At 39.4% G+C, this 26,001-nt stretch overlaps 2 protein-coding genes across 3 annotated transcripts in view; both read right to left on the bottom strand.

Annotated features, from left to right (window-relative positions):
* LOC127542745 (kelch-like protein 15) overlaps nt 1-8,148 on the bottom strand; it is a 520,409-nt gene extending 512,261 nt beyond the window's left edge. The window contains exon 1 of the mRNA XM_051968518.1: nt 7,482-8,148. The gene's annotated coding sequence lies outside the window, so the exon portion shown is untranslated. The remainder of the gene's footprint in view (nt 1-7,481) is intronic.
* LOC127542744 (kelch-like protein 15) overlaps nt 5,957-26,001 on the bottom strand; it is a 41,779-nt gene continuing 21,734 nt past the window's right edge. The window contains exons 1-2 of one of the 2 annotated variants that reach the window (XM_051968515.1): nt 7,409-7,503; nt 5,957-6,680 (exon numbers count right to left, since the gene is read on the bottom strand). In XM_051968515.1, the coding sequence (XP_051824475.1) occupies nt 6,121-6,591 (471 nt within the window). In that variant the 5' untranslated portion in view covers nt 6,592-6,680; nt 7,409-7,503 and the 3' untranslated portion in view covers nt 5,957-6,120. Of the gene's footprint in view, nt 6,681-7,408; nt 7,504-26,001 lie in introns of those variants that run through there. The other variant, XM_051968516.1, reaches the window with a different exon arrangement.

Genomic DNA, 26,001 nt, shown 5'->3' with positions numbered 1-26,001 from the left:
GATATAAGCCCAGTAGTAGCACTGTTGGATCAAAGGGTATGCACAGTTTGATAACTTTTGGGGCATAATTCCAGATTGTTCTCCAGAATGGTTGGATTCATTCACAACTCCACCACAATGCATCAGTGTCCCAGTTCTCCCACATCCCCTTGAACATTCATCATTATTTTTTCCTGTCATCTTAGCAAATCTGACAGGTGTGTAGTGGTATATCAGAGTAGTTTTAATTTGCATTTCTCTGATCAATAGGGATTTAGAACACTCTTTCATATGAGTGGAAATAGTTTCAATTTCATCATCTGGAAATTGTCTGTTCATATTCTTTGACCATTATGAATTGGAGAATGGCTTAACATCTAAACTTTTTTTAAAATAACTTTTTATTGACAGAACCCATGCCAGGGTCATTTTTTACAGCATTATCCCTTGCACTCACTTCTGTTCCGAATTTTTCCCCTCCCTCTCTCCACTCCCTCTCCCAGATGGCAAGCAGTCCTTTACGTTAACATCTAAACTTTTAAAAGAATTTTTTTCCGTCCCCTTTTAACTTTTTATGCTCCTCTGGAGTTCTGTATTTAAAGATCAATTTTTCTTTCAGCTCTGTCTCCTTCAGGCATTTACTTATTCAATTCCAATTTTTAGTGAATTATTTTCTTCAATTAGCTCTTTATCTCCTTTGGAATTTGGCCAATTGAAATTTTAAATGAGTTGTTTCATTCAATGGATTTTTTTTTCCATTCCAGAAATTCTGCTTTTTAAGAAGTTGTTTTCTTTTTCCATTTCACCAAAATTATTCTTTAAGGAATGATTTTCTTCAGGCAGAACCGTTGATACTATTTTCATTATGACCAGCATTACCCAAAATTTTAAACTTAAGTTAAATTATTTCACATCTTCTATTTCTTGGTAAGAAAAAGAAGTGTGAAGAAGTGATGTTGCCCTGGAAAATGCTAACTTCTATAGAAGTTCTAGAAATTTTACAAATAATTTCTCTCATTTAATACTTTCTTGTCCTGTGTAACATCCCTCAAAATCTTCAGGAATGTATAAGAGAATATTGTACTCTATGTGTACATGCATATGGTTTGAATACTTTTAGGCAATAAAAACTTATTTTTCTGAATTTCTAAAGTCTCAATATACTATATTTCTGTGAGGATATTTTTTATTCTTTTACTCTTTATTACACTTATATTGTAATTTAAAATTGAATGGCTGTATTCAAGATCAGAGGCGAGAGACCACTTTGGGAAAAAAAGACAAATGTTGACTACTTATAGTTTCCTGTAAGGGTTAAAAAGCCTCTAGGAGCAAGAAATGCAGTTCAAGGCATGTGGGAGGACCTGAGGGATGAAAGGTACTGTGGTGCAGGCATGTCCTATGTGAAGGTGGGGCATAGCCCCAAGAGGCGGTGTCTGACCCAGGTACCACATCTCCTTCCTTATTGCTCTCAAAGCCTAGAACGCCTCTGTCCCTATTCTTGGGCCAAACTTGTTATGCCAGGTTCGTAGAGGACTTCCCCTACTCCCAGATCCTCAGGGGGGTATAAATATGTGCTACCTAAGAATAAAGTTCTCTTTCACTTCCTCCCTACCTCCTGGTGGTCTGTCTCTATGTTATCCGGGTTGGTGCCTAAAGACGGGTAAGTGTGGCCTAGCCATGCCTTCGTTGGACGGGCATTAAGAGTAGCTCAAAGGGGAGCTACAAAGTTAGAGTAGTCCAAAGGGGGTGTAACAAGTGGCGCCCAAAAGGGACAATTTTGGCTAGGACCTCACCGTGTAGCAGGCCTACAGGTGGGAAGATTGACAGAACTCTGTTCTAAAGTGAGTAGAAAGTTAAGAAATGGGAAAAATTATTGTGAGGGTCCCAGACCAAGAGGGGCCAGGGAAAGAAGCTTATAGAATAGTAAAACAAGCAGGATTGGAAATGAATTTAAAAACATGGGAGGTAGTAGGTAGTCAGATGGCTTCCTATGATAAGGAAACTAGGAAAATCTGGGAGCCATCCCGGAATGACATCAAGTGGATGGGGGCACTTTAAGAGGTGCAAGCCGCAATCCATGAAAAGTAGATAATGAAGTGCAAAGGGAAAGTAATAAAACAAATGAGGGTCATTAACCAGCACTCACCAAGACCAGCTATCCCCATAAAATGGAGCCAGTGGAAGTTAGCTGTGGGAGAGAATCAGGAAATAAACAGGAAGACAAAGGAGCTGGATGTGATGTGAAAGAAGGAAGAGGTAGTGAGGAAGAAGCAGGAAGTAGATATGATGGAACAGAAGGAGGCAGGGATAAGATGAGTAATGAGAAAGTAAACAGAGAGAATATGATCTTGAGGAAAAGGACAGTAATAAGATGAGGGAGGAGAAAGGGAACAGAGGGAAGGTCACCTCTATCTCAGAGGCATGGCCTTCTCCCTCATCTCCCACCCTCCCTGAGGAGATATGTCTCTCAGCCGCTCCCTCTGTGACCTTTTGTGAAGGCTTTGGAGATTCCCAGACAAGTTTAGGACAAATCATACAGAAAGCTGGAAAGTATAAAAGAAATAAGCATCAAATGCAATATGATGCAGCAGTACATGCAGCTGTGTCCCAATGTGCTCAAAGAGCATTTAGCAAAATTCAGGCTTTGGGAAAGCAGAGGCCCTCCATGACTAAAATTAAACAGGGCCCAGATGAACTTTTTCCTGATTTTGTGGCCCACTAAAGATGGCTGTTGAGAGGTCAGTGGGCAGAGGCGAAGCCTCCAGCCTCCTTATACAGAAATTGGCAGGGGAGAACTCTAATGCTAACTGCCAGAAGGCCACGCTTACTTTAGATGGGGAGGCTGGCCTGGAAGAGATGATAGAGATGTGAGAATGTCGGCTCCGGTGCCTTTCAAACGGATGCCCTCCCTGCTGCTGTATCTAAAGGGGTAGCAGCAGAAGACCTGCCCTGGCAGTTTGCAGACAAACAGGGGGTATTCCAACCCCTGGTGGTCGCAGGTCTCAGGTACAATCTATGGGGCAGGGACATGTTGAAGGCTTGTGGGGCCTAGTTTATATACCACCTCCACAGGATTTTTAATTGGGGTCATTAGGGGTTTGGGCACCACCTTTCATATCACGCTCACACCATTAACATGGAAATCTAATACCCCAATGACCTTTCTGTTTATAAATCCTAAACTTACATAAAATTATGCAACAACAGTTGAAGGCCGGACATATAGAACCAATGTCCAGCCCATGGAATAGCCCTGTATTTATTATAAAGAAAAATTCTGGCAAATTCAGAATTCTAGTGGACCTTAGAGCTGTTAATGCTACTGCTGAACCTATGGGAACCCAGCCTGGCATGCCATCTCCTAATCTGGTACCCAACAGCTGGCCAGTTACAGTAACAGGCATATAAGATTGTTTCTTCTCCATCCCTCTGATCCCAGAGGTTAAGAAAAGATTTGCTTTTACCATTCCCTCTACAAACAATGCAGGGTCTTATCTGAGCTACCAATGGGAAGTTCTCCCCCAAGGGATGGTTGTAGCCCTACCTTGTGTCAGGCGTATATAGCGCAAGTGCTAGAACCAGTTAGGAAGGTGTGGCTTCATGCCATGATTCTGTATTATATGGATGATATTCTGTTATCAATGAGCAGTGGGAAAGATCTCTCTGCCCTGCTTAAAGAGACCATGAGCGTTCTCGCTCAACATGGACTGGTGGTAGCCCCAGAAAAGATCTGACATTTGTATCCCATCATTTACCTGGGACTCTGCATGGGGACTTCTGGAGTTACTAATCAGATACCTAACTTACAGTTAGACAAGGTGAATACTCCAAACCTATTTCAGAAACTAGTTGGACAAATTCAATGGCTAAGGGCTCATGCCCCTATTCCTATTTCTTTGATGCAGCCTTTATATGACATCTTGAAAGGATGTAAGAGAAACCCAGAGCCCATTAACATCCTTTCAGACAGCTTATATGCTGTCCGAGTGCTCAGAGACATTGAGGATTCTGTCTTACAATCTGAGACTTCTTCAATTGCAAACCTTCTTGCTGACTTGCAGCTGATTTTACAGACTAGGAAACATCCCATTTATGTCCTGCATGTATACTCTCACCAATGCTGTGGGCACTGAGGTGGCAAACTGTGCTTTACAATGCTCCCTTCTCACAGTCACTACACCCCTTGAACATGCCCATGAATTTCTCCACTTACCTGCTAACTCTATGTTGCCTTTATGGACTCACCTGGGAACAAGCCCTGCAGATAGGGAAGCAGTGTGTTCAGCGTGTTTCAGTTTCTCCCTCCTCCACCTAATAAAGGAGTTAATCCCTAGATTTATTCCCCAATGATTTGTGGCAAAAGGATGTGACACATGTAGGCAGTGTGGTCTTCCAGATTTGTATTGGCACCTTTTCTAGATTCCTTTGGGCAACAGTGGCCTCCTGTGAGAACATTCCTTCAGTCATTAAACATTTATATAGTTGTTTCTCCTCTCATGGACTTCCCAATACCATAAAGACCGACAATAGTCCAGCTTAAACCTCTACGCAAATGGCCACCTTCCTCTCCACATTCGCCATTAAACATGTTACAGGGATTCCCTATAATCCCCAGGGTCAGAACCCATCGTACTCTGAAGGCCACCCTTGTTAAACAAACGGGGAGGAAGTAGACAGAATTCCCAATGGCCCACACAGGCAGATGTGTATAAGGCCTTATATACTTACAATTTTTTTGTGCCCAGATAGGGATACCAGCACCTCTTCAGGAATGATATATTTGGCACAATTTTATAGACAGGACAGAAAAGTAAGCTCCATAAAAACAGTGCTTCAAGCACTGGAAAACATTCAAAAAGTCCTTTGGAAGGACGAGGAAGGACATTGGCAAGGTCCATTCTTAGTACTTTTGAGAGGGCCGGGATATTTATGTCTTGTGGGTCCCGATGAGGAAGGCCACTGGACTCCAGAAAGAAAGACAAGGAAAGTTTCCCCTATTAAAACAGGGGCTGAAAAGGAAGAGAAGAGGGATGACCCAAGAAACTCCCGAAACAGTGCCATAGCAGAGAGATGACTGCCCTTGCCAGACTGGCTTAGTGATTGGATCCAACATACTTCCCTTCCCAACCCCTTCTATTGTATCCCATGAGCTCTATGTAGCCATTTTTGCATTGTTGCTTCTTTTGCTTTTGCCTACTTTGCTAGGATTCACAAGCAAAATTCAAACACTATTCTTTGGATTAAAAGCTAAACCTTTGAACTTAGACAGGAAAGAATGTCCACAAGGAGACTAAAGGTATTTGGGAGAAAGATACCTGAGACAATGGTATAATGAACCTTCTTCTGATGCAAATCTCAGCTATTTACATCTCTGTCTAAGTACCCAAGATCGGAGGCTAAAGGGGCTTAGTCATTTACATCATAGTAGATTTTGTTAGACTATAGGAATTTTAAAAGAGTGTACTTCATATCAAACCTATGAGCATTTGAGGTATATGTATTTGTGTCTATTTGTGTCTCTGATCCATAAACTTTGAACAGTCCATAAATAGGACTTCTCTGCCTGGACCTGGTGTGTTGTTATATCCTTCATCTCACTATAGGAGCTGGACTCCAACAAGTGGGCATTTGAGATTATCAATAGTTATATTGAAGCAATGTATGGTACTTTTAGTTTTAGATGCTTCTCTTATATTCACAAATTTCAAATAAAGATTTGACCCCTCAAATATAAATTCGTTTAAATGACTATAATAGTTGTTGACATTTCAGCATTCTTTCCACTACCCCACTACCCCTGAAAAGATATAACATACTGTGGTATCTAGCAGGATCATATTTTTTCTGGTTTTGTTAATAATATAAACAAATCTCACTTCAGAAGCTTCATGTCTAAGAACAAATAAAGGGGAAAGGATTAATTTAGGAACAGACTTTGATTCATTGTAGTAAAGAAAGCACAGACAAATAACAATATGACTAGATGTCAATTTAATTTGAGTAATGTCAAAACAATTTTTCTATCCTGTGGGAGGAAAGTAAATCACAGGTGAGACACAGGACATAAAAGTTTTTAAAAATCTTCTAGGAAAAGAGAGTTTTTTAAGTTATCCGAAATGGTTGAAAGTGCATGAAAGTTCATGAAAACAACTTCTCTCTGGCTCCCTCCATGGTTATACCAAAATCATCTAAGAATTTCAAAATTTCTCCAGAATTTTCTAAGGAGATTCTGGATAGGAGAAAAGAGCAGCAGAAATTCACCACTTCTTTAAGTTTAGTATTGATGGCAGCCTGCAGGATTTCATAAACTGTATTCATACTCAGTTCTATGGATCCATAATACATGAATTTTAGGATATGGCTGAAGGCTGTAGCCGTCAGACCCTGCAAAGGAATGTTGTCCTGAGCTCCCTCCCCGCTCTCGGCTGTGAACATTTTCTTGAAGTAGTCACTCTGGGTGGCAAGGAGTGCTTTATGGGCCCGGAACTGCTGGTCGTCAATAACTAGGGTGACATCAAGAAGCAATCCCCCCTCATACAGTGCTTTGAGCCCAGCAAGGACACTGGCGTCGTGGACGGAGGAAGTAAATTGTTGCACGTCCCCTTCCATGAGTCACCTTGCTGGTCTTGGTCCAGTTACGACTGGGCTGGCGTCTGTGAGAGGAACAGCACCTCCGCCACTGGTATTAATCAGCGTCCCTGTATTGGATTAAAGACAGAAGAGCCATGGCTGTATAGGCCATGAGAACTGAACCCTCCTCCTTCTCCTCATCTTCCCTTTTCCTTCTACTCTTCCTCCTTCTCCTCTTCCTCTTCCTTCCTCCTCCTCCTCTTCTTCCTCCTTCCTTCTCCCTCTTCCCCTCCTCTTCCTCTCTCTTTTATCCTCCTCTTCCTCCTCTCTCTTCTTCTTCCTCCTCTTCCTCCCTCTTCCTCCTTTTCCTCCTCCTCCTCCTCTCCAGAAACAATCTTCTTCCAGAACACAGCAGGGGGGCACTTTGAGGAGGCCAGCATAGGGAGACCCTGCTCCCTGGCTGCTGAGGTGACTGCAGCCCTGCAGTCCCTTCCCCCAGTCCCAGCGCCAGTGCCACCATCTTTCTTTCCATAGCTGAAAAGTGTTATAGCTGATAAATAGAATGGGGCAAATTATTGCACTTAAAGAGGCAAGAGAAAACCTGGGTGAGCGGCTGGAAGCCCCAGGCATGGTCAGGCACACACAGGTACCAGCACACCCGCCACAGGCAGCCCCCCTACACACACCAGGTGCTGATACCCCCAGGCCTTTTTACCCCCTCTTACACATATCCTACTCAGTGCCAAGAGAAGCCAACTGGGAAGGGGGGAGCTTCATGAAAAGGTTGGGGGTGGGAAGGAAGAGAAGAGTGAAGAAATAGAGAGTCTGAAGTAAAAGCAGGGGAGGGGGCACTTACCTCCCTCACACACACTCAGGCACTAGTAGGACTCTTAGGATTGGTCAGCCTTGAAGATGGAGGTAAGCTGGACCTAATGGAGGAGAAAATTGCGGAGGAAAGGGGCAAAAAGGCTGAAGGGGAGGGAACTGGGTGAGGGGCACACAGACCTCCAGCTGCTCTGGGCCCCACACACCCTCCACTGGAGACAAGACTGAGAGCTAACAGAAGGTGGGAGGGGTGGTCATTGTGACATCACCACAGGGCGGCGCTAGTCTCCCTGAGAGATTGAAGGGAGGAGGGAGGGTATGGGGCTTTGTGACATCAGGTCCAGAGCATCAGGGACGTTAACTGAAAACTCTATCGTCTAATTCTGAAGAATTAGTGGGACAAGGAGCAAACCATAGACAACAATCAATACTTTTGTTGGAGAGAATGCTAACTATGGAACAACATAAACAAAATGGAAGGGTGCAATCAAAGAAGTCCTTAGGGAAATTGTCTTTCTCTAAAGGTTTACTTCAATAAAACAGAAATAGAGCAGATCAAGGAACTGGGCCTAACATTAAAAAGAAAAAAAAAAGAATTAAAAATTTCCAATTAAATAAAAAATTGGAAATCCTGGAAATCAAAGGTAAGAATAATAACATTGAAAGTAAAACATAAAAAAAATGAATTGAGTTAGTTTTATTAAAAAAAAAAACAAAGTATTCTTTATTTAATTTTAAAAATAGAAGAAAAAACAAATTAGCAGTCCCAAAAACAAAAACATAACCAATGAAAATGAAATTAATTATTAGGAAGTAGTTTTCACAATTATATGCTAGGTAAACTGAAAATCAAACTGAAATGGGTGAATATTTACAAAAAGCATAAATTGTACATATGAAGACAAGAGGAAATGGGCTACCTAAATAATTCCATCACAGAAATAGATACTGAACAAGGCATAAGTGAAATCCCTAAGACCAAATCCCAGGGACCAGATTGATTTATAATAGAATTCAGCCAACATTTAAGACTGAATTCATCCAAATTCTTGATAGACTCTTTGCTAAAATATGTAAAGGAGTGCTACCAAAGTCCTTTTATAGCAAAAATATGGTGTTGATACCTAAACTAGGGACAGCAAAACCAGGGAAAGAAAATTGTGGACCATTTTCCTTAATGAATAGCAAAAAAAAAAAATTGAAATAAAATATTAGACAGGAGATTGCAGTGATAGGTTACAAAGAGCATTCACTATGACCTGTGGACTTCACACCATGGATGCAGGGCATTTTTAATGTTAGGAAACCTATCATTGTAACTGACCACATCAATAGCAAAACCAATGACAAACTTTTTCAAATTATATCAAATTATATCAAAAGAGGTCAAAAAATTGTTGAACAAAATACAACACTTATCCACATTGAAAACATTAGAAAGCCCAAGAATCAACAGATCCCTTCTTACCATGATAAGTATTATGTATTAAAACCTAAGTAATCATTATATATCCTGTTATTCAAGAGTCTGACTCTTCAGGTCAACAAAGATGGTATTAGAGAATTTGGCTTATGAAATTTTAATACCTAGTGATTGGAAATCTAAAACAAAGACATATTTAGAACCTGGACAAAACTTGTTGTGGCTTTCAAAATATAGTGAACTATGTAGGATACAAGCCCAATGAAACAGGCAAACTGAGTTAATATATAAATCACTTTTGATCAACTAGCACGTAAAGGTCAGTATGCAGACATTTCAGTATAGATTATCTTTTGATAGCATATGAGCAAATTGCTGCTGCTGCTGCTACTGCTATCAAAGCATGAGGCATCCTCCCAGAAAAACAAGATAGAGAGGAAGCCTTCACAAAAATAGAGCAAGGTCCAAATGAACCCTTTGCTAATTTCACGGGAGGTCTGCAGACAGCTGTTACAAGAACCACTGGTGAAAATTCAGCAACAGAGGATGATTTCAGAAAGGACTGGAGAGACTTACATGAACTGATGCTGAGTGAAATGAGCAGGACCAGGAGATCATTATCTGATCAATTCTGATGGACGCAGCTCTCTTCAACAATGAGATGAACCAAATCAGTTCCATTTGTTCAATAATGAATAGAACCAGCTACACCCAGTGAAAGAACTCTGGGAAATGAGTATGAACCACATTTCCAATCCCTCTATTTTTGTCCGCTTGCATTTTTTATTTCCTTCTCAGGTTAATTTTACCTTATTTATAAGTCTAATTTTTCTTGTACAGGAAAATAATTGTATGGATATGTATACATATATTATATTTAATATATACTTTAACATATTTAACATGTATTGGTCTACCTGACATCTGGGGGAGGGAGTGGGATGGAGGGGAAAAATTGGAACAAAAGGTTTTGCAATTGTCAATGCTAAAAAATTACCCATGCATATATCTTGTAAATAAAAAGCTATAATTAAAAAAAAAAAGAAAATTCAGCAACAGGAATAATGATCAAACAGCTTGCTAGAGAAAATGCTAATGAGGTTTGTATCCCAATGATACTGGGATTACACAAAAATGCTCCTTTAGAGGAGATCATAAGACACTGTGCCACAGTGGGCACAAATGCCTTTTATACGCAGGCTATGATGCAGAACATGGGAAGACGAGGTCCCTCTTGGCAGGGGACTTCCAGAGAGACTCGTCGATGCTTTCAATGTGGTAAAGTAGGGCATCTGAAAGCCCAATGTAGGCATAGAGATAGAGTGAGAAGACAGGGTAAGAAAACAAGACCCAAAACCCCATATCCCAAATGCAACAAGGGATTCCATGGGGCCTCAGAATATAAATTGACCCAGGGAAATGAGAGGCGAGGCCCAGCTCCAAGACCTCAAACAAAAAACAGATGAGGCATGATGGCAGCTGGGGTCACACCCAGAGAGTCTTTAGAAGTTCAGGACTCTGATATGATGAATCAGCAGAGAAGCAGTCAGATGGGAAAAAGGGATTACAATTGGGGAGAATACAGGCTTTTTAACCCGACAGAAAGGCAGTGTCCAGTGCAAGTAGCTCCAATATAATCACCAGGTGATGTGAAGAGATCCAGAAAGTGGTCAATGGAAGAAACCAGATAGGTTAACTGCTTGAGGGAAAGGGTTTGCTTGTATCTCTACAGACGGTAAAGTAATCAGATGGGTGCCAACGAGCACCTTGAGAGAGACAGAACAAAAAAAGAAAAAAACCTCAAAACAAAGGAGAAGACCTAAGAAACATCTGACACTGAAAGAGCATGGCTGATAATAAGACTGTTACAGAACTTCTAACCCAGCAGGAATCCTTGGATTCTCTGAGACATGATAAGACTCTTGCAGAACTTCAAAACTTGAAGGAATCATTGGATTTCCTGACATATGAAGTAATCAACGATAGACTGTTTTTGGACTATTTCTAGGACTTATGGATATGTATAATTCCTCATGTTGATTCATGTTGTTTGTTATATCACTACTAGCCTATGCTAGTATATTGCTATGTGCTTATGTAACACCTCCCATGTTGATGGATTTATGTATACCTATTTCAAGTGAGACCCTTCAGAAACCCGCTAATCTGGTTTGATTCCCCATTTCTCTTTGGTGTTTTCATCTCCTTTCCTGAGACATCAGGGAGGGAGTGATCACCTCCTTTTTTGGTGTTTTCACCCCCTTTTCTGAGAAGTGAGGGGAGTATGATCACCTCCTTTTTGGGATTCTCACCATCTATGTTCTAAAACAAAAGAAAGCAGGAGATGTTATGGGCCAGAACTCTATACTTGAAACACGGATTCTTACAAGATGTTAAGTCAGTGGAATTAATAAGACCATGGTTATCTAGTTTAGCATGGTGATTAATAATTCTCTAGTTCAGTATGATTGATTTAATCTTACAACAAATAATGGTTCCCTAGTGATATAATGATTGGTTTAAACTCAGTATACTACATATAAGCTGGGACAAACTCAGCCAGACAGATTCACTCCATCTCCCAACACCGTGGTAGCTGGCCTGTCCTTCTGCTTCCTCCACTGAGACCAAGGCCAGTGTGAAGGGCCTCCAGAAAGCTAGTCAAGCCCCAGGCAAGGAGACAATAAAGAATTTGGACTTTATCCCCGGCTATTCTTGTGGTTATTACTTTACTGAAATGAAGGCTTAAGCTTCCAGAGACCTCCAGAAAACCAACCAGAATGTTACAACTTTGTTTAAAGAACAAACGCTAATTTTCCCTCCCATCTAGCTCTCTTACTTCCCTCATATAGTGAGAAAAAGAAAAAGAAAAAATCCACAGCAGATTATCCTTCAAGGTTGCTGTTAGTGTTTATCATATTCTATTAGCCCTGCTTACTTTACTTTTCACCAGTTCATATAAATTTTTTCAATTTTTTCTAAAATCTGACCTGCTCATCTTTTCTTATACCACAATTGTATTCCATTACACCATATATCCCAACTTGTTCAGCCATTCCTAATTCATTGGTATCTCCTTAGTGCACAAATCTTTGCTTTCATAAAACCAACTACTATAATTATTTTTGTTCAAGGAAATGTTCCTTTCCCCCCTGCCCTCCAATTTTTTTTTTATCTCTGGAATACTGGCTTAGTTTGATTTAAGGTTCTGTACAATGTAATTGTCTTTTGGTCATAGTAACAAATTTCTCTCCAGAAGTGTTCAAACACTTCACAGTTGCACCAACAGTGCATTGGAATGGCAATTTTCCCACACCTCCTTCAACATTTATCATTTTCCTTTTCTATTATGTTGCCTAATCTAATAGGTGTGAGTTTCCAGTTTCTAGCCACTACAAAGAGGGCTGCCACAAACATTCTTGCACATACAGGTCCCTTTCCCTTCTTTAAGATCTCTTTGGGATATAAGCCCAGTTATTCTCATTGATTTTATCTTTTTTTCTTCTCTCATTGCCAAAGCCAGCATTTCTAATACAATATTGAATAGTAATGGTGATAGTGGGCCATTTTGATTTTATTGGGAATGGTTGCAGTTTATCCCCATTACATATCATGCATGCTGAGGGTTTTTAATAGTTGCTACTGATTGTTTTAAGGAAAAGTCCATTTATTCATATACTCTCTAGTGTTTTTAATAGGAATGGATATTGGATTTTATCAAATGCTTTTTCTGCATCTATTGAGATTATCACATGACTTTTGTTAGTTTGGTTATTAATATAGCCAAATATGCTAATAGTTTTCCTATTATTGAATCAGCCCTGCATTCCTGGTATAAATCCTACTTGGTCATGGTGTACTACCAATAAACTTTGGATAGAAAGCAACATATACATCTAGAGAGAGAACTATGCAGAATGAATATAAATCAACTCATGTTATTTCCATATCTTTTTTCCTTTTTTCTTCTGGTTTTCTTTTCTTTTTTTTTTCATGTTTTTTCCTTTTGATTCTGATTTTTCTTTCCAGATGTGATTCATAAAAAATGTGTATTTTTTAAAATTTAGGCACATGCACAACCAAATAAATAAATAAAACAATAAAAAAGAATGGAAACCTAGAATCAAATGGAAAGATAAAGCTCCTATCACATGCCAGATTCTAAATAAATATTTCTGAGATTGATTGATGCATTTCCTGATTACACTGATGTCGGTTGATTCTAACATAGTGATAAACTAAAATTTCCAAGGGAGGTAGTGAATTCCTTATTACTGAAGGACTCCAAGCAGAGAGAGGACGCCCTCTTGTCAGGGGTATCATAGACAGGACACATTGTGTGTCAGATAGGAAATGAGAGAGTGAGTTTTTAACCTTTCCAGGCATAAGATTCAAGAACTACTGTGAACAGTCTACTTTGGCACTGCTTTGATGGGGTTGAGGATGGTTCTCTTAGAAAGTTGGCAACCTCTCTTTCTACAGTAAATGCTCTTGTAACCTCGACCAGTCCCTTATCCATAGGGGAAGTGCTGACCTCAAAGATTGTCCCTAGGAGGGCTGAATGTCATGTCTTTAGGATCTCCCAATGGCCAGATCCCTTTTCTGCCTTTCTCTTCTTAGAGGCATATCATTTGTTGAATGTCTGTAGTCTCCATGTCCCCAGAGGTCTCGAGACAGCACCAATGTCGCCCCTCTGGTTGTGGCAGGCTTTGTCCCCATGACCTTGCTTTCTGCCTCCCTTTCTTTGAATGGTGTGGGAAATCCTTTCTCACCTCTCTTGCTCCCACTCCAGTCAGCAAGTCCTGAGTTCAAAAACAGTTTAAGAAACTTACTGGCTTTCTGACCACAGGCAAAGCATTTACTCCTGTTTCCCACAGGAGAAGAAAATGGCAAAACCTTCAGTATCTCTTCTAAAACAATGACAGCAACAACCCTGGAAATTTGGTCAGGAAGAGTTTGATAGAGCTGAAAAAATGTCTGAAGAACAAAAGTATATATCAAGCTATCCTGTGGAAGAAAAAATAGAAAAATCCACCAAAATGAATCTGTGCATTGTATATGTCTGAAAAAAATTCATGCTGCTCTCCCTGTGGACCTTGAACCGACGGGCAGAAATCGTGAGTCTTCTCTTCATCCTGCTCTTAAGCACCATGCTTATTGAGTTTTATTTTACTCATACAGAGTGGACCTCCATCAATAGAATATACTTTTTCGTGAGAGCAGAGACTGATTCCTATATATTTTTGAACTTCTAGCATCCAGAGGAGAGTGTGGCATATAGTAGGGTTTTCATAAATGGTTTTCTGTCCTATCTAATGGCATTGAAAATTATTTTGGTGACTTCTGGTGGTCATCATTGAAATCACAGAATTTTCCAGTTTCCATGCCCTCTTGTAGGCATGTTGCATTCTTTATTTGTAATCATATATTTACTTTAATAATATTTACCTTCCAGGTACATGTAAAATTTTTCTTACCATTACTTTTCCAAATTTTGTGTTTTTTCCTTCCTCCTTACATCCACAACCCTCCCAATGAGAAGGCCCATGTGAAGTTGTGTAAAAAGTTTCCATTAAAATCATGTAAAAAATGAAAAAAAAACCCATAGTTCCTTCCTGCCTTAATTAAAAAAAAATAATTCCAGGAATAAAAAGTGAAGAATCATGCTTCAATCTGTATTCAGACATAATCAGTTCTTTCTCTGGGTATGGATAGCATTTCTCATCATTTTAAGTCCTTCATCACACAAATTAAAGTCAGATCTAAACAATGCTCGTGGCTAGACTAAAGTGATATGATAAAAATGACAATTCTGCCTAAATTGGTCTACCTGTTCAGTGCCAATCAAAGTGCCAAAACTTTATTTTATAGAACTAGAAAAAATAATAACAAAATACATCTGGAAGAACAAAAGGTCAAGATTATCAAAGGAATTAATGAATTAAAAAGTACAAAGGATAGCTTAGCATACCAAACCAAAAACTGTATTATAAAGCAGCAGTCATCAAAGCCATTTGGTACTGTCTATGAAATAGAGTAGCGGATCAGTGGAATAGATTAGATACACACTACATAATAAGCAAGACCTATAGCAATCTCGTATTTGTTAAACCCCCAAACTCCAGATGCTGGAATAAGAACTCAGTATTTGACAAAAATAGCTGGGAAAATTGGAAAATAATATGTCAGAAACTCTACATGGACTTATATCTCACACCCCATACCCAAATAAGATCAAAATGGATACCTGATTTGGGCAAGAAGAATGATACCATAAACAAATTAGGAAAACAAAGGATAATTTAGCTAGTAGATCTTTGGAGAAGGGAGGAGTTTATAAACAAAGAAAAACTGGATAACACTATGAAAGGGAAAATAGACAACTTTGATTATGTTAAATTAGAAAGATTTTGCACAGACAAAACCAACAGAAACAAGATTAAAAGACAAGTACAAATCAGGGAAAACATCTTTACAGCCAGTATTTATGATAAAGGTGTCATTTCTAAAATATGCAAAGAACTTTGTCAGATTTATAAGAATACAAGCTATTCCCCAAATGATAAATTCTCCAAGAATTTGAAGACAATTTTCAGATGACAAAATTAAAGCCATCTATATTTATGTGAAAAAAATGCTCTAAATCAATATTCATTAGAGAAATGCAAATTAAAACAACTTTGGGATATCACATAGTATATTCTTCAGAGTAGTTTTAGATCCTTGTATTGTTGAGAATAGGAAAATCATTCACAGCTGATCATTTCACAACTTTGCTATTACTATGCACATTTCACTTTGCTTGAGTTCAGGAAGGACTTTCCAGGTTGTTTTCTGAGAGTATCTGAGAGTATGACTGATTCTTGATGTCTCAATTAATTTTCATTTCTATTTGTTCAGTTCTTAATGAGTTATTTTCTTCATTAACTTTTTTTTTACTTCTTTTTGTATATGTCCAATTGAATTTTTAAATGAGTTTTTTGCTCTATGTAAATTTTTTCCATTTCACTAATTTTTTTAATGAGTTATTTTTTTTCCACTTTACAAATCATACTTTCCTGGGGGTTCTTTATCATTTCCACTTTACAAACCCTACTTTCCTGGGAGTTCTTTATCTTTTCCAATTAACAAATTCTGTTTCCTTATGGAGTTCTTTACCTTTTTCATTTCACATTTAAGGAAGTTATTTTCCTTTTCCACTTTATCAAATCTTTCTTTTAATGAGTGATATGCCTTTTCCATACTCTCTTGCAGAGCTTCTCTTTCTTTTCCCCATTTTTCTTCTAGCTCTCTTTTAAAATATTTTCTAATTTCTTCTAGGAGTGCTTTGCATGGTGGGGTGGGGATTATATCCCCATTTGGGGTTTTGTCTGGAGATTGTCTACTATCAGTCTCCTCAGGGTTGGAAATCTGCTTTTTTTTTCTGTACAAAAGCTATCTATAGTTAGAGCTCGCTTGGCTTTTTTACTCATTTTTTTTTAAGCCATTAGGGTCTGTCTTTAGGACAAGGAGCTTCTCAGCTCCCTCTACAGAACAGGGGTGGATAGACAGTAGCTGTCCTGTGAATGGGCTGCAAAAAGCAGCCACATTGCTACAGAAGGGTTACTGCCCTGAGAAGAGTCCCCTCTGTGCAGGAAGTGCGACTGCCCTGAGATGAGCAGCTGAGCAGTACAAGTGTCACTATCCCGGAATAGAGCCCCATGCTGTGGACTGCGGCTGTACAGCTGCATTGTGGTTGTGCTGAGTCACTCCTGGTGCTGGGTGGGTGTGGCCAAGTCCTGTTAAACTCTGGCATTTTGGGGTATACTCTACCTTTGGCATTTGTGTAACTTCTCTGCTGATCTACTGCTTTGCAACCAAAGCATAGCAGCCAACCTGTGGCAAATTCTCCACCTGCGGAGACCACATCCCTCCCTCCATCCACTCAGCTTGGCCTGGCCTCTGTGTTCTGCCTCCCTGCCTGCGCTGGCCTCCTCCCACCAGATCAACAAAGACGTTTTCTGATGATCTTCTAAGTTATCTTTGGCTGGTAATTTGTTCTACTCCCAATATTTGTGGATTCTACCAGTCAAACACTATTTCTGAGGCTGAATTAGGTAATCAGTAGTGAGGGTAGAAGGGGAGTTCAGAATGAAGCATGTGTCCTCTCCACCATCTTGGCTCTGCCCCCAACATTTTGTTTTGAACTTTTTCTAGCTTTGGAAAATAATTTTGGTAGTCTGGTTGGCATGGCACTAGACAAGTTAATTTAGGTAGAATTGTCATTTCTTTTATATTGGCTCAACCTATCCATGAGCAATTAATTTTTTTTCAACTGTTCACATCTGATTTTCTTTGCATTCATTTGTATTGAGATAGGTCAATATCTCGAGTGTTTTATATCACCTATAGTTATTTTAAATGGAATTTTCTTTTTATCTCTTGCTGCTGGGTTTTGTTTGTTATATATAGAAATGTTGATGATTTGTGTGGGTTTCCTTGATATCCTGCAACTGTGCTAAAGTTGGTAATTATTAAAACTAGTTTTTAGCTTATTCTCTAGATTCTTTACACTTACCAACTGCAAAGAATGAGTTTTGTTTCCTCATTGGCTCATTTGTTTCCACATTGCCAATATACTTGCTTTAATTTGTTTTTCTTCTTGTTTGCTAGAGCTAACATTTTTAGTACAATATTGAATAACAGTGGTGAAAATGGGGATCCTTGCTACATGCCTGATTTTATTGGCAAGGCTTCTAGTTTATCTCGGTTACACATAATGTTTGCTGATGGTTTTAGATAGTTACTGTTTCTTATTTTATGGAAAATTCCATTTCTTTCTATGTTCTCTGGTGCTGGTCAGAGGAGTGGTAGGTCGGAGAAATGGTCCTTGGATCATAGACTATTAGATCTCAGAGGAACCTTATGTAAAAGGGTGGGGCTTCACTGATTAACTCATCCCCTTCAAAGTAAGTAAATACCTTCCTTAAGCAAGAACAGTTATTGATTGAATCAGTTGATTGCTCAATCAAGGGATTAGTGAAAATAGGGCCTGTATATGTCTTCTGAAATTAATCAACAGCACTGCCTTAAGGGATTTAGTCATACCTTTAGGAAATTGTGTAAAAGAAAGGACCCATCTCAGAAAAGAATAGAAATTCTAGGGTTTGAAAGTAGAGAGGAAAGAGCAGAGTCAAGGCAAGCTGAGCTAAGAACTAACAGAGCAGGGCCAACCAGCAACCAGAAAAAGAGATGAAAAACTGACTTCTGGCAGAGAAGGAAAATATCCAGAATGAACACTGGCCCTATGAGCATCTCAAAGTAGAAGACCCAGGCTTGTGTTACCTATGTGTCCACCTACTTGAGGCCTAAGAAAAGTTCCAAAAAGAGATATGCTCCTTCCCAACTTTTTCTGTTCATGCCTGTCTTGTCATACACAGTATGGTAATCTGATTTTTTTCCCCCTGAGGCAATTGGGGTTAAATGACTTGCCCAGGGTCACACAATTAGGAAGTGTTAAGTGTCACACAGTTAGGAAGTGTTAAGTGTCTGAGGCCATATTTGAACTCAGTTCCTCCTAATTTCAGGGCTGGTTCTTTATCCACTGTGCTGCCCCAATCTGATTTTTTTTTTTACTTACACAATGATTTCTTGTTATTGAATTTTGCTTATGAACAAGCTATTTTTTTTTTATACCTTTTGGAATGCTTACTATGGATGCTCAACTAAGGGACCACTTCTTTTGTGAATTCTTTCCTAATTACTTAAGTTGTTTGCATTTTCTTCCTCCCTTTTCAAATCATCTTGTATTAATTTCTGTTGACGTATTATCTACCCAACTAGAAAATGACTTCTTTGAAGGGAGGGGCTTTTTGTGGCCTTATCCAGCACCTAACTTTTTTTTTAAGCTTTTTATTTTTCAAAACATATGCATGGACAATTCTTCAACATTAGCCCTTGCAAAACCCTGTGTTCCAATTTTCCTCCTTTCCCCTCATGCCCTCCCCTAGATGGTAAATAGTTCTATATATGTCAAACATGATAGAAATATATGTTAAATCCAATATATGCATATATTTACACAATTATTGTGCCACATGAAAAATCATATCAACCCAGTAAAAAAAAAAAAGAAAAGAAAAGAAAGAGAGAGAAGCAAAATAAAATGGAAGCAAACAACAACAAAAAGAGTGAAAATGCTATGTTGTGGTCCACACTCAGTTCCCACAGTCCTCTCTCTGGGTGTAGATGGCTCTCTTCATCACTGAGCAATTGGAACTGGTTTTAATCATCACATTGTTGAAGAGGGCCACATCCATCAGAATTGATCATTGTATAATCTTGTTGTTGCCATGTATAATGATCTCCTGTTTCTGCTCGTTTCACTCAGCATCAGTTCCTGTAAGTCTCTTCAGGCCTCTCTGTATTCATCCTGATGGTCATTTCTTACAAAACTATAATATACCATAACACTCATATACCATAACTTATTCAGCCATTCTCCAGTTGATGGGCATCCATTCAATTTCCAGTTTTTTTTGCCACTACAAAAAGGTTTGCCACAAACATTCTTGTACATACAGGTCCCTTTCCCTTCTTTAAGATCTCTTTGGGGTATAAGCCCAGTAGAAACACTGCTGGATCAAAGGATATGCACAGTTTGATAACTTTTTGAGCACAGTTCCAAATTGCTCTCCAGAATGGTTGGATCTGTTCATTGTTCCACCAACAATGTATTAGTGTCCCAGTTTTCCCATATGCCCCTCAAAATTCCGCATTATCTTTCCCTGTCATTCTAGCCAATCTGACAGATGTGTAGTGGTATCTCAGAGTTGTCTTAATTTGCATTTCTCTGATTAATAGTGATTTAGAGCACCTTTTCATATGATAGAAAGTTTCAATTTCTTCATCTGAAAATTGTTCATATTCTTGGACCATTTATCATTTGGAGGATGGCTTGAATTCTTATAAAATTGAGACAATTCTCTGTATATTTTAGAAATGAGGCCTTTATCAAAACCTTTGAATGTAAAAATGTTTTCCCAGTTTATCAGCAACTGTTAAAATTCATTATTTGAAATAGAAAACAATCCTGAGATATGAAGTTTCATATCTAGCAAGCCTAGCAACTTACCTTTAAATCAAGTTATCTAGTTCTTCAGTAATTAGTGACAAAAGAGTGGTTTACAAAGCTTTATTTTATAACAGAAGAGAGGAATAAAAAATAGGAAATTTATTTTGAACATATTCAATTGGACAAGACGGGTCTTCTAACTAGTTTGTTTTTTCCAGGCCTTCTTAACCCAAATTCTCAAAGTGAGAAGATCCCCAAAGTCCTTGCCCTACAGGTGATGTCTTTTTTTAAGAAAGCTTACTGGAAAAGAGAAACTTGTGGTGAGTAGTTAGCAGTTCCAGATCACTCACACCATCCTACCACTGTTATCTCCCTGCTCCCACCACCCTGCTGTTAACCTTAAAAGATTCCATTACTCAACTTAGACTTAACCTTTAGCTGAAGAAAAAAAAAATTCTTCACAAGATTGTAAAGAACTAAACCTTCAGTCAACCCTCCTTTCTCCAGCTGTCAGAAAGGGTAACTAAGCCTTTAAAAAGTCTTATACACTTATGGTTATTTTATTTCTACAAAGATATGTCTTATTCTAAATTATCTGCTACTGTATGATAAAGTCTTTATAAATCTATTAATTTACTAGGTCTGGAGGCAACTTAGCCTTAAGAGAATGTATATGTGATCTGGCTTAGCTTTTCCTAAAGAAGGACGCTTAACCCTACAATCAAACTACATATAAATCAAAGTAGTCAATACTAACTGATTTTCCTTTTCATAGCACAGTGTTTGCACAAAGTAAGCCCTTCGTGTTCATTTTATGAATGAAGTTGGACCATAAGCTGAACCCCAACGATAGGATTTAGTCAATCAACTAGCATTTATCACTGTTTTAAATCCATGAAATCACAGGCCTACTATGTGCCAGGCATAGTGCTAAGTGCTGAGATACAAAGAAAAATAAACAAAATCAATCTGCTTTCCAAGAGATCACAGTCTAGTGGGGAAAAGGACATTGCTGGTTGTGTTACAGTTTAGAGTGAGGAATGAATATGTCAGGTTCAGAAAATAGTACCATACCTAGTCTGGCCAGTCCTGGAACATGGACAAAGTGAGCTTAAAGCATGGAGAGACCTGAATCCCAAAAGAGTTTCAACTTTATTATGTGGATAATGAGGATTCCTTGGAGGTTGTTGAGGCACATCAATCAACAAATACTTATTAAGTACCTACTTTGTGCTGGGGAAATGGGGTTAAAAAATACAGTCTGTGTCTTTAAAGGACAAACAAAAGGAAAATAAAATTGGGACATTGGAGAAGGGAGGAAGTGGCAGCTGGGGATGGAGGGATAAGAAAGGCCTCATGCAGGAGGTGGTGTTTCAGTTGAGCTGTGAAAGGCACTAGGAATTCAGGGAAGCAGATAAGGAAGTGAATTCTAAGCAATAGGGGACAGCTGGTATGGAGGTGCGAAGATAGGAGATGAAGAGGAACTGCAAGTCAAGGCAGTTTGGCAGAAATAGGTTGCATGAAGAGAAGCAATACATCTGAAAAAAGAAGGCAGAAGCAAGTTAAAGAAGAGTTTTACTGTGTATATTAAGCTGAGTAGTTTGTTTTTGACTCTAGATCCTACTGAAACTTTTTGAGCATCAGAGTATCACGATCACATCTATGCTGGATGAACTGGAGAGAGAACTGGAGAGGAGAAAGCCTTGAGCAAGGAAGACCAATCAGAAGCACCCCCTCCTTTCTGTAAGTAGTCTAGGAAAGAGGTCCTGAACTAGCTAGAGGATGATGGGGGGTGGGGTAGAGGTGGAGGGGAAGAAGAGATGCACAAAATAAGATCTGATTATCTTTTATTTTAAAATCTGTTTTTTCCAGCCATGCCCATTCTTGCTCACCTCCCCAATGAGCTTTTTTGATAACAAAGAAAAAATGACCCAAAAGCAACCGATCTGGCAATAGCATACACAACATTCCAAACCCCTAGTTCCCCACCACATCACCACTCTGCAATGTGTCAATATTAAACAATCTGCCCCAGATATACGGAAGAAGCTGCAGAAGCCAGTTTGGGGCCCTCAAATTTCTCCCACTCCGCTGTTAGAAGCAGCTGTTGGATTATTTAATAATAAAGAGGATCAAACTGCAACAGAGGAAAAAGAACACAGACTTAAAGTGAGAACAGTCCCTACTCTTGACTGTTGACATTTCTGGGAACCATAGAGGTTCATGCTTTAGGTATCCCGGAAACTGTCCGAGGAAATTCCCCAGTCCTGGTCCTGAGTTTGAGCAGGAGGAGCACTGGGGGAGGGACTGCCTACAGGGAATAAGATGCACCCCTCCTCCCCTCCCCCAATGCCCGATTCTCCAGCAGGAGTTTGGGACTTGGTCAAGCTCTCCCTCACTCTACCACAACAGCCCAACACTGGGATGTGGATTGTAAGACAGTTGAATTTCTTTTTGCTATGGCGGTATGTGTGTGTGTGGGGACACTTCTTCATTCTCACTCTGGCACTCCGGTCTGACTTGCCCCTCCCCCCCCAGAGGGATTGAAGGGAAATTTGAGAATTGTTTGGAGACTTTTCCTCTGCCTTGCCAGTTTGGTGACCTGTTATTTAAACACTCATTTCTTATTATTCCCTGTAGAGGGCCGGAAACTCTGGAAAAGTATACTTGAAACAAGGATACTTACAACAGGGTGTTTAATCAGTGTGACTGATAAGATAATGGTTCTCTAGTTCACATATATTTAGTGTGATGTGGTGATGTAATGGTTCTACAGTTGGCACATGCTCAGTGTGCTGATGTAATTGTACTAAGGTATTTAAGGGCTGAGAGGACTTGAAATAAGAAGACTCAAGTGCAGAGTGTGCTCGACCTCCATCTCAGACTGCAGACTCTAGTCCTGACCATCCTCATGGTGACTCTCCTGCTAAGATAATTCCCTCCTATTCTGCTCCCTTATTAGGGTGTGATTTAATGGTGAAATTGGGGACCCAATTTTCTCTTCTCAGACCACCAGATGGTCTTTTTGTGCTGCTCTCAAAGCCCTCTCATATTCCCTTTGAAATCTGGGAGAAAATAGATTCCTCTGTTTGGGCCACTCCAGCCTTAGTCAGGATTGAAAAATTTCTTAAGCACAAACTTTTAGCTAAAGAGTTAAGAGATTTGGAGCCACTTAACTGCAGTCTTATCTTGATCTGTAGTCCTGAAAGGCAGGATCAGGCTCTGGGACCTGACCCCAGACCCGTCACCTATTTCTCAAAGGAACTGGACTCAGTTTCCCTAGAATGGCTCTTGTGCCTTAGAGAAGAAGCCTCAAAATTTGCCCTGGGGCACCAGAGTATTTTAGAAGCCAAAGGTCACCAGTGGCTGCTAGTGGGAGACTTACCAGGTGTGTCACACTCTTAACCCTGACACCATGCTCCCTGACAGAACTCAGTTGGGAGACATCATTCATAATTGTGAGCAAGCTTTAGATTCTGTCTACTCCAGCTGACTTAAGGAACATTCCTCTCAACAACACAGAAGGTGAACCTAAGCCTCTGCCCCCTAGGACTTCTGCCCAGAAAGCTGAACTCATTGTCTTAACCAGAGCTTTGGAACTGGGGAAGGGAATAAAAATGAACATCTATATAGACTCCAAATATACTTTTCATATTTGCATGCTCATGGGGCTATATGGAAAGAAAGGGGACTTTTGTTAGCAAGGAATTCTCCTATTGAATATGCAGGAGAAATTCTACAACTACTACAGGCTGTCCATAAACCCAGAGAGGTTTCAGTCATATTTGGTAAAGGACACCAGAAGGCAGATTCACTTTAAGCCAAGGGAAATAGGGTTGCAGAGCTAGCTGTGGGAGTTGCTACCCGTTCACCCCTAGTTTTGATTCCCCATCTCCCTGTTTCTTATACCCCTCTTTATAGCCCACCAGAACAAACACTCTTAAGCCAACTTTTAGCTGTTAAACCTCCCCTTCTCCTGAAGCCTGTTCAGAGAAGGGGCACATACCCAGGGGAGATTGGTTTCAAGTTGCTTCTGTTTTTTTGTTGTTACTTTTACTAACTGGGTAGAAACTTTTCTCTGCAGGACTGAAAAGGCTCTGGAGGTATCAAGGTTCTTGCTAAAAGAGATCATACCTCGCCTAAGCCTGACTAGCTCCTTGCAAAGTGACAAATAGTCCAGCTTTTACCTCTCAGGCTCAAAATTACTTGGACATACAACATCCCTTAGATGCCACTGCTGCTATTTTCATATCTCGAACTTCCCCTCCTGGCCTGAACCCCCATTGAACATAGGGACAACTCCACAACCCATGTCAGTTAGAAGCAGCCATAGAAGATAAGACCTTCATCCTATTACCCCAAATGAATTTGAGGGGACTGCTTGGGGGAGGGATGATGTAAATTGTGTCCCTTTAAACCTTTGGGGGAAGGCCAAATGTAAACTGTGTCTCCTTTGGGGGGGATTCCTGACTCTCAAACCCTGGGACAGGCACACCTTTCCCAGACAACTCTCATTCAATTGGAGATCTTCACCAGGGGCATAATCACCACTCTCTATAATGGAAAAATTAGCCCTTAATCTCTTCAGCCTCAAGCCTCAGAAGGCTAATAAAATACAACTGCACCCCAAATCTTTGCCAATTCCTAATCAGGAGCTATTTGCCTTTCTGGACTTAACGCACTGATGAAGATTTTTTTTTCTCAGTGTAAACCCATCTTTACAATAGTTTAACAGGACCCTGGCCCACTAGGAAAGCTGTTTTCTTAATGCAAATAAATCTCTTTTTGCTACAAACTTCCAAGAAATCTGCAACATTGACCAGAGGGGATCTCTTTCCTCAATCCTCACACCTCATCAAATGGAAAGAATTTCTTCTCCTGGGCCAATTACAGTTGGTCATTAAAATTAGCTGGATAAGTATCATTTCTACATCTACATCATCTTTGACAATACTTGGCATACTACCAGATCTGGGGGGTGAAAAAGTAAATAGTCAAGGATGGAATGCTCTTTCGTTTCAAATCTGGGTTGAATGAAAGGATGGTAATGCCCTTGACATAAATAGCAAGAGAAGTGGGTATGACAGGATTAAGTCAGTGTTTTAGAGAATTAATCTATCTGAATTGAAGAAAGAGATGGTGATGTAGGAAAAAGTGTATTATCTAAAGGGAAGAATGAGTATCAATTATTTTAAATGAGTTATAAGATTTTTTTTTCACAATGTTGTTGTTTTTTAAATCAAGAAAGTATGCATATTCCTAGAAATGTAAAATAAATGTACATGTAGGTCTATACTTTCTCACTCTTATAAAAGGCCCAGCTTTACAATATTGCTAAGTTGCTTAGGGTTTCTTTTAGCATTTTTTTCAATAGGATTTTATTTTTCAAATACTTGTAAAGATAGTTTTTAACATTCATTTTGTAAGACTTTGGGTTCCAAAATTTTCACCCTCCCTCCCTTACCTTCCTCCTCTCTGAGACAGCAATAATCTGGTATTAGTTAAATATGTACAGTTCTTTTAAACTTATTTCCATATTTGCCATGTTGTGCAAAAAAAAAAAAATCAGACTAAAAGGGAGGGAAAAAAACATGAGAAAGAAAAAGCAAGCAAACAAAAAAATGGTAAAAATTGTATGCTTTGATCCACATTTAGCCCTCATATTTCTCTCTCTGGATGTGGATGGTATTTTCCATCCCAAGTCTACTGGAATTGTCTTGGATCAACACATTGTTGAAAAAATCAAAGTCTATCATAGTTGAACATCACATAATCTTGCTGTTCTTGTGTATAATGTTCTTCTGGATTTTTAGCTTTTATTTTCTTCATTTCACAATAGCACCCTTCCCCCCCAGGTTAGCACTTTTACAAATCAAGATGTGGCGGCCAAGAAAAATTCAGTATGTCTGATTTCCTGTTTCAAGTATTCTGGGCTCCTTCCAAGAATAATCACCTCTAAGGGAGAGCCAATGTAAATGATATTTTTCAGATACTTTCTTTTGAAAAACTCAAGAAAAGGTGAGATAGGGAGAGAGAGAGTTCATTTCTAGCTGCAATGGGCAGGTAGATAGGGAAATATTTACAGAAGAGGTGGCACAGGAGCTAAGCTGTCAAGACCTGGAAAGATATCAGCAAGTGGAGTTAGTGG

This window comes from Antechinus flavipes, chromosome X (genome assembly GCF_016432865.1).
Source record: "Antechinus flavipes isolate AdamAnt ecotype Samford, QLD, Australia chromosome X, AdamAnt_v2, whole genome shotgun sequence".
NCBI lineage: Eukaryota > Metazoa > Chordata > Mammalia > Dasyuromorphia > Dasyuridae > Antechinus > Antechinus flavipes.
This window is presented reverse-complemented; position numbering and strand designations above follow the sequence as displayed.